Source organism: Somniosus microcephalus, unplaced genomic scaffold (assembly GCF_052327205.1).
Source record: "Somniosus microcephalus isolate GS21.2 unplaced genomic scaffold, FLI_Smic_1.0 unresolved_chr1, whole genome shotgun sequence".
NCBI classification, from domain to species: Eukaryota; Metazoa; Chordata; class Chondrichthyes; order Squaliformes; family Somniosidae; genus Somniosus; species Somniosus microcephalus.
In genome coordinates this window covers 64,240,303-64,258,143 of record NW_028225179.1, presented here as the reverse complement: position 1 = coordinate 64,258,143, position 17,841 = coordinate 64,240,303, and the positions used below count along the sequence as shown (strand labels likewise).

The 17,841-nt window shown below is 50.4% G+C and overlaps 1 protein-coding gene across 1 annotated transcript in view; it reads left to right on the top strand.

The window, feature by feature from the left end:
• LOC147095438 (sulfotransferase 1C2-like) overlaps nucleotides 1-16,576 on the top strand; it is a 51,541-nt gene extending 34,965 nt beyond the window's left edge. Inside the window, exons 4-7 of the mRNA XM_085974586.1 lie at nucleotides 8,359-8,485; nucleotides 9,415-9,509; nucleotides 10,338-10,518; nucleotides 16,458-16,576. Coding sequence (XP_085830712.1) covers nucleotides 8,359-8,485; nucleotides 9,415-9,509; nucleotides 10,338-10,518; nucleotides 16,458-16,570 — 516 coding nt within the window. The 3' untranslated portion in view covers nucleotides 16,571-16,576. The remainder of the gene's footprint in view (nucleotides 1-8,358; nucleotides 8,486-9,414; nucleotides 9,510-10,337; nucleotides 10,519-16,457) is intronic.
• The last annotated feature ends 1,265 nt before the right edge of the window (nucleotides 16,577-17,841 follow it).

The following is a 17,841-nucleotide window of genomic DNA, read 5'->3' as shown; positions in this document are numbered from 1 at the left end:
CCTCCCTGTAGTGTATGTGCTTTAAGTTAGAACTACTTTTTACAGCTCCTGTATACTGTAGTACCGGCAGTAACCACACCGGTATATAAGCTGTGCGCATGCCTCTGTACTCCAGTCTAGAGATGACCCTCCTCCAGTAAAGACCTGTTGTTTGTTTCTGTCCAGCATCCGTGTAATTCTTTATCCACTGAACCACGGATCTAACAGTGGCGACGAGTGTTGATGCGAATCTACCTGCAACATTAAACAAAAAAAACAAAAAAATAGTCGAGTCCAGGAACACGGGCGTCGACCGCCAGCAACCGCCCAGCAGTCAGGCAGAGATCCAACTTCGCTGGGGAGGCTGTGGAGAGCCGGGCTTGGTTCCCCAGCCACAACGAGCAGTAAGAGACCGACGACAGGTCCTGAGCAGACCCTTCCCGAGCAGCGGCGGCTGGAGCCGACCGACGGCAGAGAGAGAGAGCCGGGCAGCGTCGACGGGGTAAGAAAAAGGGTGAAGAGAGCAGGGCGCAGCCGGGGGTTGATCACCGAGCGGCGTCGTGGAAAAATACTGCAAAACCGGAGAGAGAGAGGGTAAGAAACAGCCGGGTTCTAGACCGAGCGGCGTCGACAAATATCAAGAGAAGAACGCGCAGAGCACAACCAGGGATCACGGGCTGATCAGGGTCCACGGGGCGAAGCAAGGGGAGACGCCATTGAGCCACGGAGAAGCAGGGAGAGCGCGGGAGACGCCATTGAGCTGCGGAGAAGCAGGGAGAGCGCGGGAGGCGCCTTTGAGAAGGAAGAGCGCGGGAGACGCCATTTTGCGAAGCCGCAGCGGAGAAGACGGGCGAGCGCGGGAAGGAAGGAAAGCGCGGGAGACGCCATTTTGTGCCAGCGGAGAAGAAGGGGAAGCGCGGGAGGCGCCATTGGGGATAGTTAACGCATAACCAAGGATGCCGAAGAGTGGCAGTATCTCTACGTTCGACAATGAAGTCGAAGATTGGGCGACATATGTGGAACGTATTGAGGTGTACTGCTGGGCGAATGAAGTGCCAGATGCTAATAAAGCACTGGATCTGTTAAATTCCATGGGTGCAAAAACTTATGGGTTACGGCGGAATCTAATAACCCCAGAGAAGCCGGTAAACAAGGATTTTGGAAGCATAGTAGAAATCCTACAGGACCACTTAAGCCCCACACCGCTGCTGATAGCAGAACGATTTAAGTTCCATAAAAGGAACCAACACAAATACGGAAGCAATGCTGAGTACCTAACGGAACTGCGCAAGCTATCGAAATACTGCCAGTTTGGAGCGGGACTAGCAGACACGTTAAGGGACAAGTTTGTGTGTGGGCTACAAAGTGAAGGAACCCAGAAACGGCTTCTATCAGAAAAGGACCTTAGGCTGGACAAAGCTTTCAGTATGGCAGTATCACACGAAGCAGCCGCAAGGGGTGCTGCAGAGATACAACGGAGACCGCAAGAATACGGCACCAACGAAATGACCTATGGAACAGGGAAGTGCTATCGCTGCGGCAGAACAACACATGACCAGAAAGATTGTTGGTTCAAGGACCAAGTGTGCAGACAGTGTGGGAAAGCAGGACACATAGCAAGAGTCTGCAGGTCTGGGAAGAAAACCAACAGTAAGAAATCTCCACAGGAGAAGTACAAAAAGGTACACCAGGTGATGGACAGTGGTTCAGACGAACAGAAAAGTGACACAGACTCCGGAAGCAAGGAGCTGGGTTGTCTGAAACTACATAATGTAACCGAAATAGAGGATCACCTGACTATCTGGGTTACACTCAAGATAGACGGAGTCCAAGTGGAAATGGAATCGGACACAGGGTCAGCTCAACAGTCATAAATCAAAGAGACTACAAGCGGCTATTTTCACACATACCCTTGAAAGCTACAGAGATTGTTTTGAAGATGTATACGGGGCAATAAGTCTACCCCAAAGGAAAAATAAGGGTGAAAGTGACATATAAAGGTCAGGAAATACCTAAAATGGATATATATGTATTGCCAAATGGAGGATCACCACTGCTAGGACGTGAGTGGATCCGGAAGATACATTTAGATTGGCATTCCATACAGGCATTGAAGGTGGAGGCCAAAAAGGATGACGACGTCACACCTGGACGACTGTCAAAAATGCTAACTGACACAAAAGAAGTGTTCCAGGAGGGACTAGGAACACTAAAAGGAATAACAGCAACAATTAAAATAGAGGATAATGCAAGCCCAAAGTTTCTGAAGGCCAGACCAGTGCCTTAGGCGATCAGACCAGCGGTTGAAGCAGAGCTGGAAGGGTTGGAACGTTCAGGAGTACTGTCCAAAGTGGACTGGAGCGAGTGGGCTACACCCATCGTCCCTGTAATGAAGAGGTCGTTGAGTAATATGCCTGGGGAACCAAAAAAGATCCGCATTTGTGGGGATTTTAAGGTGACAGTGAACCCAGTCCTTCACACGGTGCAATATCCACTTCCACGAATTGAGGATATTTTCGCCTCGCTATCTGGTGGCAAACGCTTCACCAAAATTGATCTAGCCCAGGCGTACTTGCAAATGGAGGTAGAAGAAGCTTCGAAACATTACCTTACGATCAACACCCATAAAGGTCTCCATCAATACAACCGGCTGGTGTTTGGAGTAGCCTCGGCTCCGGCTATCTGGCAAAGGGCGATGGATCAGGTCCTGCAAGGGATTCCAGGGACCCAGTGTTATTTGGACGACATCTTGGTCACGGGCAAAAATGACGGTGATCACCTCGGAGAAGGTGTTCGCCAGATTAAAGGAATATGGGCTACGAGCTAATCGCCACAAGTGCGAGTTTTTCCAGAAACAGATCTCGTATTGCAGCCACTTCATCGATGAAGAGGGGTTACATAAGTCCTCTGACAAGATTGAGGCAGTAGTCAAGGCTCCAGCACCGGAAAATGTGTCACAACTGAGGTCGTTCCTCGGGCTGGTAAACTATTACCACAAGTTCTTACCAAATTTGTCTACGGTATTACACCCGCTGAACACCCTACTGCAAACAGGGGTACCATGGAAGTGGGATGACGAACGTAGACGAGCTTTCCAGAAGTGTAAAGAATTGATCACATCAAAAGAGGTGTTGGCCCATTTCAACCCAGCACTACCAATTCGTTTGGCATGTGATGCATCACCCTACGGCATTGGAGCGGTGCTGTCGCACAAATTCCCAGACGGGTTGGAGAGGCCAGTGGCCTTTGCATCTCGGTCACTAACCTCAGCCGAGCGCAACTATGCCCAGATTGACAGGGAGGCCCTCAGCCTAGTATGGGGAGTAAAAAAATTCAACCATTATCTGCATGGGCAGAAGTTCACCTTGCTGACTGACCACCAACCACTTGTCTCCATCTTTAATCCTAAGAAGGGCGTGCCAGTAATGACTGCACAGTGGTTACAAAGATGGTCCCTGTTTCGAGGGGCGAATCAATATGAAATAGAATGTAAAGGCACGAAACAGCATGGGAACGCTGATGGGCTATCGCGCCTGCCACTGCCTACGGTGGAGGAAGCACCAGCAGTGGGCCCTATCGAGATATTTTATTCGTCGATAATTGAACGATTGCCAGTAACAAACGCGGATATAGAGAAGGAGACCCGCAATGACCCGACGCTGTCACGGGTATATGAATTGACGGTGAGGGGATGGCCAACACATGGCGACTCACTGTTGCCAGCATTCTCATCCAGAAGAGAACAGCTGTCAGTATGCCAGGGGACAGTGATGTGTGGATCCAGAGTGGTGATTCCACCCAAGTTAAGGGAGAGAGTGCTAAAGGAGCTACATGATGGTCATCTGGAGGGAGTGAAAATGAAAAGCCTTGCTAGGGCTTATGTGTGGTGGCCGGGAATCGATCAACAAATCGAAGACCTAACTAAGAGCTGCTTAGGATGCCAGAAGGTCCAAAATGCACCACCACATGCCCCTCTACACCCATGGGAGTGGCCCTCCTCTCCATGGCAAAGGGTGCACATTGATTTCGCTGGTCCATTCATGGACTCAATGTTCTTAATAGCAGTGGATGCTCATTCAAAGAGGCCTGAGGTGATAAAGATGTCTTCAATCACTACAGAGAAAACGATTGCAGTCTTACGGACCATATTTGCCAGAAATGGTTTGCCAGAGCAGATCTGCTCTGATAATGGACCACAGTTTGTGTCCGACGAGTTCCAAAAATTCATGAAAAGGAATGGGGTAAGGCATTACACATCCGCCCCGTATCATCCAGCCACCAATGGATTGGCTGAGAGGTTTGTACAAACCTTTAAGGAGGCGATAAAGGCCATGTGCAATGAGGAAATTCCACTACAGCATAAGATGGACAATTTCTTATTAGCCTACCGAAACGCGACACATGCAGTTACCAACCAGACCCCGGCCATGATGTTCTTTAACCGAAGGTTGAGATCTCGTCTGGACTTGCTCAGACCAAATGTGCGAAGAAATGTTGAGGGCAAACAATTCCAGCACATCAATGAGAAGCCGACAAGGAGCTTTAATGTAGGGCAACCAGTCTTGGCCCGTGACTATCGAACATAGAAGTGGCAACCCGGAACGATATGTACAAGGCAGGGGCCATTAATGTACACAGTGGATGTCGGGGAGAACGTTGTGAGACACCACGTCGATCAGATCTTAGCGTCACAGGAAGGCGTCAACCCCATGTCTCGAGTACCTGGGGATGAATCCGACATAATCCGACATTGAAGATTGAGGAGGGGTGGAGACGCACCTTTGGAGATTGAGGGAGGGGAGGAGACCCACAGTTCGGAGATTGAGGGAGGGGAGGAGATGAACAGTTTGGAGATTGAGAGAGGGGAGGAGTCCCACAGTTTGGAGATTGAGGGAGGGGAGGAATCCCACAGTTTGGTGATTGAGGGAGGGGAGGAGTGCCAAAGTTTGCAGATTGAAGCATCTACTTCAGACCCAGTAGCAGTGGAACCCGATGAACTACCCGATGAAAAGGGGTCAGAATCGCCTCTGCACCAAGAACAAGAACCTCCGGAAAGGCGATATCCCGAAAGGGTCAGGAAGCCGCCCCAAAGACTGAATCTATAAATGGACTTTTTGTTATTGGGTGTACATGTAAAAATGTAATTGTTATTTGAATATTAAGGGGGTATTATTAATCTAAAAAGGGAGGAATTATAGTGTATGTGCTTTAAGTTAGAACTACTTTTTACAGCTCCTGTATACTGTAGTACCAGCAGTAACCACACCGGTATATAAGCTGTGCGCATGCCTCTGTACTCCAGTCTAAAGATGACCCTCCTCCAGTAAAGACCTGTTGTTTGTTTATGTCCAGCATCCGTGTAATTCTTTATCCACTGAACCACGGATCTAACACTCCCCGCCCTCAGTCTCCAAACTGTGGGACTCCTCCCCTCCCTCAATCTCCAAATTGTAGGATTCTTCCCTTCCCTCAATCTCCAAACTGTGGGATTCCTCCCCTCCATCAGTCTCCAAACTGTGGGACACCTCCCTTCCTTCTGTCTCCAAACTGTGGGACTCCTCCCATCCCTCAGTCTCAAACTGTAGGTCTCTTCCCCTCCCACAGTCTCCAAAATTTGGGACTCCTCCCCTCCCGCAATCACCAAACTGTGCGACTCCTCCCCTTCCTCAATCTCCAAATTGTGCGACTCCTCCCCTCCCTCAATCTCCAAACTGTGGGACTCCTCCCCTCCCTCAATCTCCAAACTGAGGGACTCCACCCCTCCCTCAATCTCCAAACAGTGGGACTCCTCCCCTCCCTCAATCTCCAAACTGTGGGACTCCTGCCCTCCCTCAATCTCCAAACTGTGGGACTCCTCCCCTCCCTCAATTTCCAACTGAGGGACTCCTCCCCTCCCTCAATCTCCAAACTGTGGGACTCCTCCCCTCCCTCAATCTCCAAACTGTGGGACTCCTCCCCTCCCTCAATCTCCAAACTGTGGGATTCCTCCGCTCCCTCAATCTCCAAACTGTGGGATTCCTCCGCTCCCTCAATCTCTAAACTGTGGGACTCCTCCCCTCCTTCAATCTCCAAACTGTGGGATTCCTCCGCTCCCTCAATCTCTAAACTGTGGGAATCCTCCCCTCCCTCAATCTCCAAACTGTGGGTTTCTTCCCCTCCCTCAATCTCCAAACTCTTGGACTCCTCCCCTCCCTCAGTCTTCATATTGTGGGATTCCTCCCCTCCCTCAATCTCCAAACTGTGGGTCTCCTCCCCTCCCTCAATCTCCAAACTGTGGGACTCCTCCCCTCCCTCAATCTCCAAACTGTGGGACTCCTCCCTTCACTCAATCTCCAAACTGTGGGATTCCTCCCTTCCCTCTGTTTCCAAACTGCGGGACACCTCCCCTCCCTCGATCTCCAAACTGTCGGACTTCTCCCGTCCCTCAATCACCAAACTGTGCGTCTCCTCCCCTCCCTCAATCTCCAAACTGTGGGACTCCTCCCCTCCCTCAATCTGCAAACTTTGGCACTCCTCCCCTCCCTCAATCACCAAACTGTGGGATTCCTCCCCTCCCTCAATCTCCAAACTGTGGGACTCCTCCCCTCTCTCAATCTCCAAACTGTTCATCTCCTCCCCTCCCTCAATCTCCGAACTGTGGGTCTCCTCCCCTCCCTCAATCTCCAAAGGTGCGTCTCCACCCCTCCTCAATCTCCAAACTGTGCGACACCTCCCCTCCCTCAATCTCTAAACTGTGGGACACCTCCCCTCCCTCAATCTCCAATCTGTGGGTCTCCTCCCTTCCCTCAAACTCCAAACTGTGGGACTCCTCCCCTCCCTCAATCTCCAATCTGTGGGACTCCTCCCCTCCCTCAAACTCAATAGTGTGGATTTCTTCCCCTCCCTCAGTCTCCAAACTGTGGGACTCCTCCCCACCCTCTGTCTCCAAACTGTGGGACTCCTCCCTCCCTCAATCTCCATACTGTGGGACTCGTCCCCTCCCTCAATCTCCAAACTGTGGGACTCCTCGCCTCCCTTGGACTCCAAACTGTGTGACTCCTCCCCTCTCTCAATCTCCAAACTTTGGGACTCCTCCCCTCCCTCAATCTCCAAACTGTGGGGCTCCTCCCCTCCCTCAATCTCCAAACTGTGGGATAGCTCCCCTCCCTTAGTCTCCAAACTGTGGGAATCCTCCCCTCCCTCAATCTCCAATCTGTGGGAAAGCTCCCCTGACTCAATCTCCAAACATTAGGGGACCTCCCCTCCCTCAGTCACCAAACTCTAGGACTCCTTCCCCCCCTCAACCTTTAAACTGTGGAGCTCCTCCCCTCCCTCAATCTCCAAATTGTGGGACTCCTCCCTCCCTCAATCTCCAAACTGTGGGACTCCTCCCCTCCCTCAATCTCCAAACCGTGAGACTCCTCCCCTCCCTCAATCTCCAAACTGTGGGACTCCTCCCCTCCCTCAATCTCCAAACTGTGGGACTCCTCCCCTCCCTCAATCTCCAAACTGTGGGACTCCTCCCCTCCCTCAATCTCCAAACTGTGGGACTCCTCCCCTCCCTCAATCTCCAAACTGTGGGACTCCTCCACTCCCTCAATCTCCAAACTGTGGGACTCCTCCCCTCCCTCAATCTCCAAACTGTGGGACTCCTCCCCTCCCTCAATCTCCAAACTGTGGGACTCCTCCCCTCCCTCAATCTCCAAACTGTGGGACTCCTCCCCTCCCTCAATCTCCAAACTGTGGGACTCCTCCACTCCCTCAATCTCCAAACTGTGGGACTCCTCCCCTCCCTCAATCTCCAAACTGTGGGACTCCTCCCCTCCCTCAATCTCTAAAATGTGGGACTGCTCCCCTCCCTCAGACTCCCCTCAAACCATGGGACACCTCAACTGCTTTCATCCCTTCCATCTACAACCTACAGACTTTTAAAAGCCCAACTAGGCATTCATTAACATCGTCCCCCGGCCCTGCCTGACCTCCAGCCCATGAACTTCTGATTTAGAGGCGAGCATGTTGCCTACTGAGCCACAGCTAACACACTCCATGTCACCGGAGCTGCAAGGGCAGTGGACATCGAGCTCTTCAGATGGTACCATCCAAGAGAGGCGCTGAAGGAACTATGAGGATTGTGGGTAGTGAATATATCCACAGGTTATCAGAGTGGGCAGACAGGTGGCAGATACAGTTCAATGGGAGAATCGTGAAGTATGACATCTTTGGACAAAGAAGAGTTCAAGGAAAGTTACAAGAGGAAGAGTTAACAGTCGGGCGAAGAAGAGAGACTGAGGGGAACTGACGGATCAGCAGTAGATAAGCAAACCATTATAGGAAGGTTATCTGAGCCTGGTATAGAGGGCACTGAGAACTTTATCATGTACATTTCTGCCCTATTACCAGGTGATCGTGGTGGCTCGCAATGCCAAGGATAATCTAGTCTCCTACTTTCACTTCCTTCACATGAACCAAGCTATGCCGGAGCCTGGAACCTGGCAGGAATTTCTACAAAACTTCGTGATTGGACAAGGTGAGAATCAAACTCCAATCAGAACCTCTCACCAAACACTCCCAGGGCAGGTACAGCATGAGTTAGATACAGAGTAAAGCTCTCTCTACACTGTCCCATCAAACACTCCTAGGGCAGGTACAGCACGGGTTAGATACAGAGTAAAGCTCTCTCTACAATGTCCCATCAAACACTCCCAGGGCAGGTACAGCACGGGTTAGATACAGAGTAAAGCTCCCTCTACACTGTCCCATCAAACACTCCCAGGACAGGTACAGCACGGGTTAGATACAGAGTAAAGCTCTCTCTACACTGTCCCAGCAAACACTCCCAGGGCAGGTGCAGCACGGGTTAGATACAGAGTAAAGCTCCCTCTACACTGTCCCATCAAACACTCCCAGGGCAGGTACAGCATGAGTTAGATACAGAGTAAAGCTCTCTCTACACTGTCCCATCAAACACTCCCAGGGCAGGTACAGCACGGGTTAGATACAGAGTAAAGCTCCCTCTACACTGTCCCATCAAACACTCCCAAGGCAGGTACAGCACGGGTTAGATACAGAGTAAAGCTCCCTCTACACTGTCCCACCAAACACTCCCAGGGCAGGTGCAGCATGAGTTAGATACAGAGTAAAGCACTCTCTACACTGTCCCATCAAACACTCCCAGGGCAGGTACAGCACGGGTTAGATACAGAGTAAAGCTCCCTCTACACTGTCCCTTCAAACACTCCCACGGCAGGTACAGCACGGGTTAGATACAGAGTAAAGCTCCCTCTACAGTGACCCATCAAACACTCCCAGAGCAGGTACAGCTTGGGTTAGATACAGAGTAAAGCTCCCTCTACATTGCTCCAGTTTAGCATCTAATCCAGTCCCAGCGATCCTGGAGTTGGGAAGCAGGGAGAAGCTCACTGGGATCTTACTGTGTATGAACTTTCTCGGTTTCAGTGGCCTGGGGTTCCTGGTACGACCACGTGAAAGGATGGTGGGAAGTGAAAGATAAACGTCAGATTCTCTACCTCTTCTATGAAGACATGAAGGAGGTAATGGAGAAGTGAGGCACAGAGCGCAAAGGCAGACGTGTGTCAGGGGCGTAGGACACACAGTGAATTGAGGATCGAGAGAGACAGAGGGACAGAGAGACAGAGAGAGAGAGAGATAGAGAGGGACAGAGACAGAGAGACAGACAGAGAGAGAGACAGATATAGAGACAGAGAGAGAGAGAGAGACAGAGAAATAGACAGAAAGAGAGAGAGGGAGAGACAGAAAGAGAGAGGGAGAGACAGAAAGAGAGAGAGAGACAGAGAGAGACAGAAAGTTAGAGACAGAGACAGAAAGAGAGAGAGACAGAGAGAGAGACTTAGGGAGAAAGACAGAGAGAGACAGAGAGAGAGTGAAAGAGAGAGACAGCAAGAGAGAGACAGAGAGAGAGAGTGAGACAGAGAGAGAGTGAGACAGAGAGAGAGACAGAGATAGAGAGAGAGAGACAGAGAGAGAGACAGTGAGAGAGAGACACACACAGAGAGGGAGACAGAGAGAGGGGGAGAAAGAGAGAGACAGGGAGAGAGAGAGAGTCAGAGAGGGAGAGACAGAGAGAGACAGAGACAGAGAGAGAGAGAGTGGGAGATATACAGAGAGACAGCAAAAGAGAGAGAGAGACAGAGAGAGAGAGAGGGACAGTGAGAGACAGAGAGAGAGAGGGAGACAGGGAGAGAGAGAGAGTCAGAGAGGGAGAGAGAGACAGAGACAGAGAGAGTGGGAGATATACAGCGAGAGAGAAAGAGAGAGAGAGAGAGGGAGAGAGAGACAGGAGAGAGAGACAGAGAGGGAGCTGGTCCAGGGCGACTCTAATGCCAGCATTCTCACCCTAGAACCCCAGACGCGAGATCCTGAAGGTGGCAAAGTTCATGGAGAAGGTTCTGGAAGAGGACGTCATCGAGAAGGTGGTTGAACTTTCCTCCTTCAGTGTGATGAAGGACAACCCGATGGCCAACTACTCCACCCTCCCAAAGAGCATCTTCGATCAGAGCATCTCCAGCTTCATGAGGAAGGGTAAGTTCGAAGGGTCAATGGCGAGAGGGCGGAGGGGTCAGGCACTGACCTTTCACCTGCTCGGACCTGGGTGTCAATCCGGCCCCAGACAGAGGGGGTGAAGGGCTCCTCTCTCTGTGAGGTGGGAGGGGGGCAACTGTGTGGGGCAGTGGGTAAGACACTGAGCTTTCACCCTTCTGGGACCTGGTCTCTGAGCTCTCCTCGGGCCCAGGTAACCAGGGGCTTCCCAGTAGCCCGGGACCAGCCCGTGTTACCCGACCCCTCAACTGCACACGTGTCCGGCTTGGGGGCCAAAGATTCAAACATTGAAAATGGAAAATACATATCAAGTGGCCTGGAGGGAAGTCCTGAGCCCCCCACACACACACAGAGCAGGAAAGGCCCAGGCTCCATCCCCGGCCTGTGCTGAGTTAGCCGCGGTGACAGCGAGCCACATTTTCCCTCAGTACCCCTGGGTGGGGGGGGGGGTGGGGGCGAGGAGCTCACCATCAGCCAGGGCTCCTGCTCCTGGCCTCAAGCCAGAGAATCCTGATGGATAGCATGCGGGAATTGAGTAACTGGACTTCGACAATCCAGCTATTTCTGATCTACATTAATGACCTGGACTTGGGAACGCCAGGCATAAGTTCAGGTCATACGAAACTTGGAAATGTAGTAAACAGTGAGGAGGACAGGAACAGACTTCAGGAGGACACAGATAGGCTGGTGAAATGGGCAGACACATGGCAGATGAAATTTAACACAGAGATGTGTGAAGTGATACATTTTGGAAGGAAGAATGAGAAGAGGCAATATAAACTAAATGGTACAATGTTAAAGGGGGTGCAGGAACAGAGAGACCTGGGGGTATATGTGTACACTAATCTTTGAAGGTGGCAGGACAGGTTGAGAAGGCTGTTAAAAAGCACACGGGATCCTTGGCTATATAGATAGAGGCATAGAGTACAAAAGCAAGGAAGTTATGTTAAACTTTTATAAAACACTGGTTAGGCCCTAGCTGGAATATTGTGTCCAATTCTGGGCACCGCACTTTAAGAGGAATGTCAAGGCCTCAGAGAGGGTGCAGAGGAGACTAGAATGGTACCAGCGATGAGGGACTTTGTAAACTTGAGGTCCTTCAAAAACTCGGCTGCCCCTGTCCTAATTCGCACCAAGTCCCGTTCGCCCATCACCCCTGTGCTCGCTGACCTACATTGGCTCCCGGTTAAGCAGGGCCTCGATGGGGAGAAGGTGGGGAGAAGGTACTGAGTTTGGATGATCAGCCATGATCTCATTGAATGGTGGAGCAGGCTCGAGGGGCCGAATGGCCTACTCCTGCTCCTATCTTCTATGTTTCTATGTTTCAAAATTCTCATCCTTGTTTCCAAATCCCTACGTGGACCTCGCCCCCTCCCTATCTCTGTAATCTCCTTCAGCCCCACAACCGCCCGAGATATCTCCTCTAATTTTGGCCTCTTTAGCATCCCTGATTATAATCGCTCCACCATTGGTGGCCATGCCTTCTGTTGCCTAGGCCCTAAGTGCTGGAATTCCCTTCCAAAACCTCTCTGCCTCGCTACCTCTCTTTCCTCCTTTAAGACGCTCCTGAAAACCTACCTCTTTGGCCAAGCTTTTGGTCACCTGCCCTAATTTATTCTTATGTGGATCAGTGTCAAATCTTTTGCCTTATAACACACCTGTGCAGCGCCTTGGGACGTTTTACTACGTTAAAGGCGCTATATAAATACAAGTTGTTGTTGTTGAGAGCCTGGAGAAGCTGGGATTGTTCTCCTTAGAGCAGAGAAAGTTAAGGGGAGATTGACCAGAATGGTACCAGGGATGAGGGACTTCAGTTATGTGGAGAGACTGGAGAAGCTGGGATTGTTCTCCTTAGAGCAGAGATGGTTAAGGGGAAATTTGACCAGAATGGTACCAGGGATGAGGGACTTCAGTTATGTGGAGAGACTGGAGAAGCTGGGATTGATCTACTGAGAGCAGAGAAGGTTAAAGGGGAGATTGACCAGAATGGTACCAGGGATGAGGGACTTCAGTTATGTGGAGAGACTGGAGAAGCTGGGATTGTTCTCCTTAGAGCAGAGGTTAAGGGGAGATTGACCAGAATGGTACCAGGGATGAGGGACTTCAGTTATGTGGAGAGACTGGAGAAGCTGGGATTGTTCTCCTTAGAGCAAAGCAGGTTAAAGGGGAGATTGACCAGAATGGTACCAGGGATGAGGGACTTCAGTTATGTGGAGAGACTGGAGAAGCTGGGATTGATCTACTTAGAGCAGAGAAGGTTAAAGGGGAGATTGACCAGAATGGTACCAGGGATGAGGGACTTCAGTTATGTGGAGAGACTGGAGAAGCTGGGATTGTTCTCCTTAGAGCAGAGAAGGTTAAGGGGAGATTTGATAGAGGTGATCAAAATCATGAAGGGTTTTGATAGAGTAAATAAGGAGAAACTGTTTCCAGTGGCAGGAGGGTGGGTAACCAGAGGACACAGATTGAAGATAATTTGCAAAAGAACCAGAGGGGAGATGAGGAAACACAGCGAGTTGTTGTGATCTGGAATGCGCTGCCTGAAAGGGCAGTGGAAGCAGATTCAATAATAACTTTCAAAAGGGAATTGGATAACTACTTGAAGGGAGAAAAATTTGCAGGGCTATGAAGAAAGAGCAGGGGGGAAGTGGGATTAATTGGAGAGCTCTTTCAAAGAGTCGGCACAGGCACGATGGGCAGAATGGCCTCCTTCTGTGCCATATGGTTCTAGAACACACTGGGCCCTTCAACAACAACTTGCATTTATATAGTGCATTTATCGTAGTAAAACGCCCCAAGGCACTTCACAGGAGCGATATCAATAAAAACATTTTTGACACCGAGCTGTAAAAGGAAATATCTGGAAAAATGACCAAAGGTTTGGTCAAAGAGGATGATTTTAAGTAGCATCGTAAAGGGGGAGAGAGCAGCGGAGAGGTTCAGAGAGGGAGTTCCAGAGCTTTGGGCCCAGGCGGCTGAAGGCACGGCCGCCAATGCTGGAGCGATGGAAGTCGGGAGATGCTCAAGAGGCCAGAATTGGAGGAGCGCAGAGATCTCGGAGGGTTGTGGGGCTGGAGGAGGTTACAGAGATAGGGAGGGGCGAGGAGGCCATGGAAGGATTTGAACACCAAGATGAGAATTTTGAAATCGAGGCGTTGCCGGACCGGGAGCCAATGTAGGACAGCGAGCACAGAGGGTGATGGGTGAACGGGATTTGGTGCGAGTTAGGACACGGGCAGCCGAGTTTTGGATGACCTCAAGTTTACTTAGGGTAGAACGTGGGAGGCCGGCCAAGAGTGCATTGGAATAGCCAAGTCTGGAGGTAACAAAGGCATGGATGAGGTCTTCAGCAGTGGATGAGCTGAGGCAGGGGGCGGAGACGGGCGATGTTATGGAGGTGGAAGTAAGCGATCTTGGCGATGGAGCGGATATGTGGTCGGAAACTCATCTCGGGCTCAAACACAACACCAGGGTTACGAACAGTCTGGTTCAGTCTCAGAGCGTGGTCAGGGAGATGGAGGGAAATGGTGGCTGGGGAACGGAGTTGGTGGCGGGGACCGAAGACAATGGCTTCAGTCTTCCCAATGTTCAGTTGGAGGAAATTTCTGCTCATCCAGAACTGGATGGCGGACAAGCAGTCTGACAATTTAGAGGCATTGGAGGGGTTGAGAGAGGTGGTGGTGAGGTAGAGCTGGGTGACATCAGTGTACACGTGGAAACTGACACTGTGTCTTCTGATGATGTCACCAAGCAGCAACATGTGGATGAGAAATAGGAGGGGGGCCGAGGATAGATCCTTGGGGGACACCAGAGGTAACGATGCGGGAGCGGGAAGAGAAGCCATTGCAGGTGATTCTCTGGTTACGATTAGATAGATAAGAATGGAACCAGGCGAGTGCAGTCCCACCCAGCTGAGCAACGGTAGAGAGGCGTTGGAGAAGGATGGAGTGGTCAACCATGTCAAAAGCTGCAGACAAGTCAAGAAGGACGAGGAGGGATAGTTTACCTTTGTCACAGTCACAAAGGATATCATTTGTGACTTTGATGAGAGCCGTTTCAGTACTGTGGCAAGGAATGGAAACCTGATTGGAGGGATTCAAACATGGAGCTGCTGAAAGATGGCACGGATTTGGGAGGCGACAACACGTTCAAGGACTTTGGAGAGGAATGGGAGGTTGGAGATGGGGCGGTAGTTTGCAAGGACGGAGGGATCAAGGGTTGTTTTTTTGAGGAGAGGGGAGATGATGGCAGATTTGAGGGAGAGGGGGACAGTACCTGAGGAGAGAGAACCGTTAACAGTATCAGCTAACATAGGAGCCAGAAAAGGAAGTTGGGTGGTCAGCAGTTTGGTGGGGATAGGGTCGAGGGAGCAAGAGGTGGGTCACATGGACAAGATTAGCGCAGAGATGTCATGAGGAGAGATCGGAGAGAAACTGGAGAAAGATGTGAGTTCAGGGCTAGGGCAGGGGGGAACCTTTGAGGAAGTTTGGCCCAGTGGGCTAGGGGAAGGAAGGGAAGTGGCAGAGGCAGCTGAATGGATGGTCTCAATCTTAGAGACAAAGAAATCCATGAGCTCCTCACATGGCAGGGCAGGGCTTCTTGGGTGAAAGTGATCCCTCTCCCGGGAAACCCCCGTTCGTCCGCCCACCCGCTAGACAGTGCCGCGACCTGTGGAATTTGTTACTCCCCCCACTGGGAGACTGATATTTCCCGAGGGAGGGGAGGGGGAAGGAGTTCCGCTCACCCCCACAGTCATTGCACTTACCCGTGATATGTACTTACCTTGTCTCTCTCTCTCGCTCTGTCTCCGCATCGCCCCTCACTCTCTCTCTCTCCGTCTCTCACTCTCTCTCACTCTCTCTCACACTTTCTCTCTCTCTCTGTCTCACTCTCTCTCATTCTCTCTCTCTCTCACTCTCTCTCTCTGTCTCTCCCTCTCCATCTCCCCATCTCTCCATCTCTCACTCTCTCGCCATCTCACACACTCAAACTCGCTCTCTCCATCACTCTCACTCTCTCTCTGTCTATCTCTCTCTCTCTCTCTCAATCTCACTCTCACTCTCACTCTCTCTCTCTCACTCGCTCTCACTCTCACTCACTCTCTCTTTCTCTCTCACTCTCACTCTCTCTGTCTATCTCTCTCGCTTTTTCTCATTCTCACTCTTGCTCTCTCTCATTCTCTCACTCTCTCTCTGTCTCTCTCTGTCTAACTCTTTCTCTTTCTCATTCTCACTCTCACTCTCTCTCACTCTCACTTCTCTCACTCTAACTTCTCTCACTCTCTCTGTCTCTCTCTCTGTCTATCTCTTTCACTCTCTCTCTCTCACTCAGTTCAGTTCAGTTCAGTTCAAATGCTTTATTGGCATGAAAGTTTACAGAGAACCATATTGCCAAAGCTTACATAGCAAAAAGGTACAGTTTTCCAACATTCTGTAGGTGTCAATCGATTTGACATTTGTTGGGTATATACAATATTACTTTTAAACAATATTAATTTTAAACAGTCTTTCTACTTCATTTGGTACGTTCAATATTAATTTTAAACAGTCTTACTTTTAAACAGTCCTCAGGTTGTGACATGTTGTTACATATTTAGCCCCAAGGTATGGTCTGTCTCCTTCTCCTAGGACTAATCTCAATTTTGACAGATCATCCAATTCCTTGAAATCTGGGGTTGTTTGGCTTAGCTTGTTGAATAATATGTTTCTTGATGTGTTGAATTTTCTCTCACTCTCTCACTCACTCACTCTCACTCACTCACGCTCTCTCTCCATCGATCTCTCTCTCTCATTCTCACTCTCGCTCTCACTCTCTTTCACTCTCACTTCTCTCACTCTGTCTCACTTCTCTCACTCTCTCTCTCTCACACTCACTCACTCACTCACTCTCTCTCTCTCTCCATCCCTCACTCCGTCTCCCAGGTGAGGTCGGAGACTGGAAGAACCATTTCACTGTTGCACAGAATGAAGCTTTCGATGAAGATTATGAGAGTCAGATGGGACAAAGCTCGGTGAAGTTTCGGGACGTCTTGTGAAGACTCTGAGCAGTGAAACATCACGAAAAATTTAAATTAAATTCATTAATAATTAAACAAAACCATGAACTCAGGTTATTTCCCATCAACTGTGTACTACCATTGCGAGAGCCTTGAGACAGATAGACTAAGAGACACCAGTCAGTGTACAGATATCTCTCTGAGAGAGAGAGGGGACTGAGAGACAGCAGTCAGTGTACAGATATCTCCCCGAGAGAGAGGGATTGAGAGACACCAGTCAGTGTACAGATATCTCCCTGAATGAGAGGGGCCTGAGAGACAGGAGTCAGTGTACAGATATCTCCCTGAGAGAGAGGAGACTGAGAGACACCAGTCAGTGTACAGGTATCTCCCTGAGGGAGAGGGACTGAGAGACACCAGTCAGAGTACAGATATCTCCCTGAGAGAGAGGGGCCTGAGAGACACCAGTCAGTGTACAGATATCTCCCTGAGGGAGAGGGACTGAGAGACACCAGTCAGTGTACAGATATCTCCCTGAGAGAGAGGGGCCTGAGAGACACCAGTCAGTGTACAGATATCTCCCTGAGAGAGAGGGGACTGAGAGACACCAGTCAGTGTACAGATATCTCCCTGAGGGAGAGGGACTGAGGGACACCAGTCAGTGTACAGATATCTCCCTGAGAGAGAGGGGCCTGAGAGACACCAGTCAGTGTACAGATATCTCCCTGAGAGAGGGACTGAGAGACACCAGCCAGTGTACAGATATCTCCCTGAGAGAGAGGGGACTGAGAGACACCAGTCAGTGTACAGATATCTCCCTGAGAGAGAGAGGAACTGAGAGACACCAGTCAGTGTACAGATATCTCACTGAGAGAGAGGGGACTGAGAGACATCAGTCAGTGTACAGATATCTCCCTGAGGGACAGGAACTGAGACACCAGTCAGCGTACAGATATCTCCCTGAGAGAGAGGGGACTGAGAGACACCAGTCAGTGTACAGATATCTCCCTGAGAGGGGGACTGAGAGACACCAGTCAGTGTACAGATATCTCCCTGAGAGAGAGGGACTGAGAGACACCAGTCAGTGTACCGATATCTCCCTGAGAGAGAGGGACTGAGAGACACCAATCAGTGTACAGATATCTCCCTGAGAGAGAGGGACTGAGAGACACCAGTCAGAGTACAGATATCTCCCTGAGAGGGGGACTGAGAGACACCAGTCAGTGTACAGATATCTCCCTGAGAGAGAGGGACTGAGAGACGCCAGTCAGTGTACAGATATCTCCCTGAGAGAGGGGACTGAGAGACAC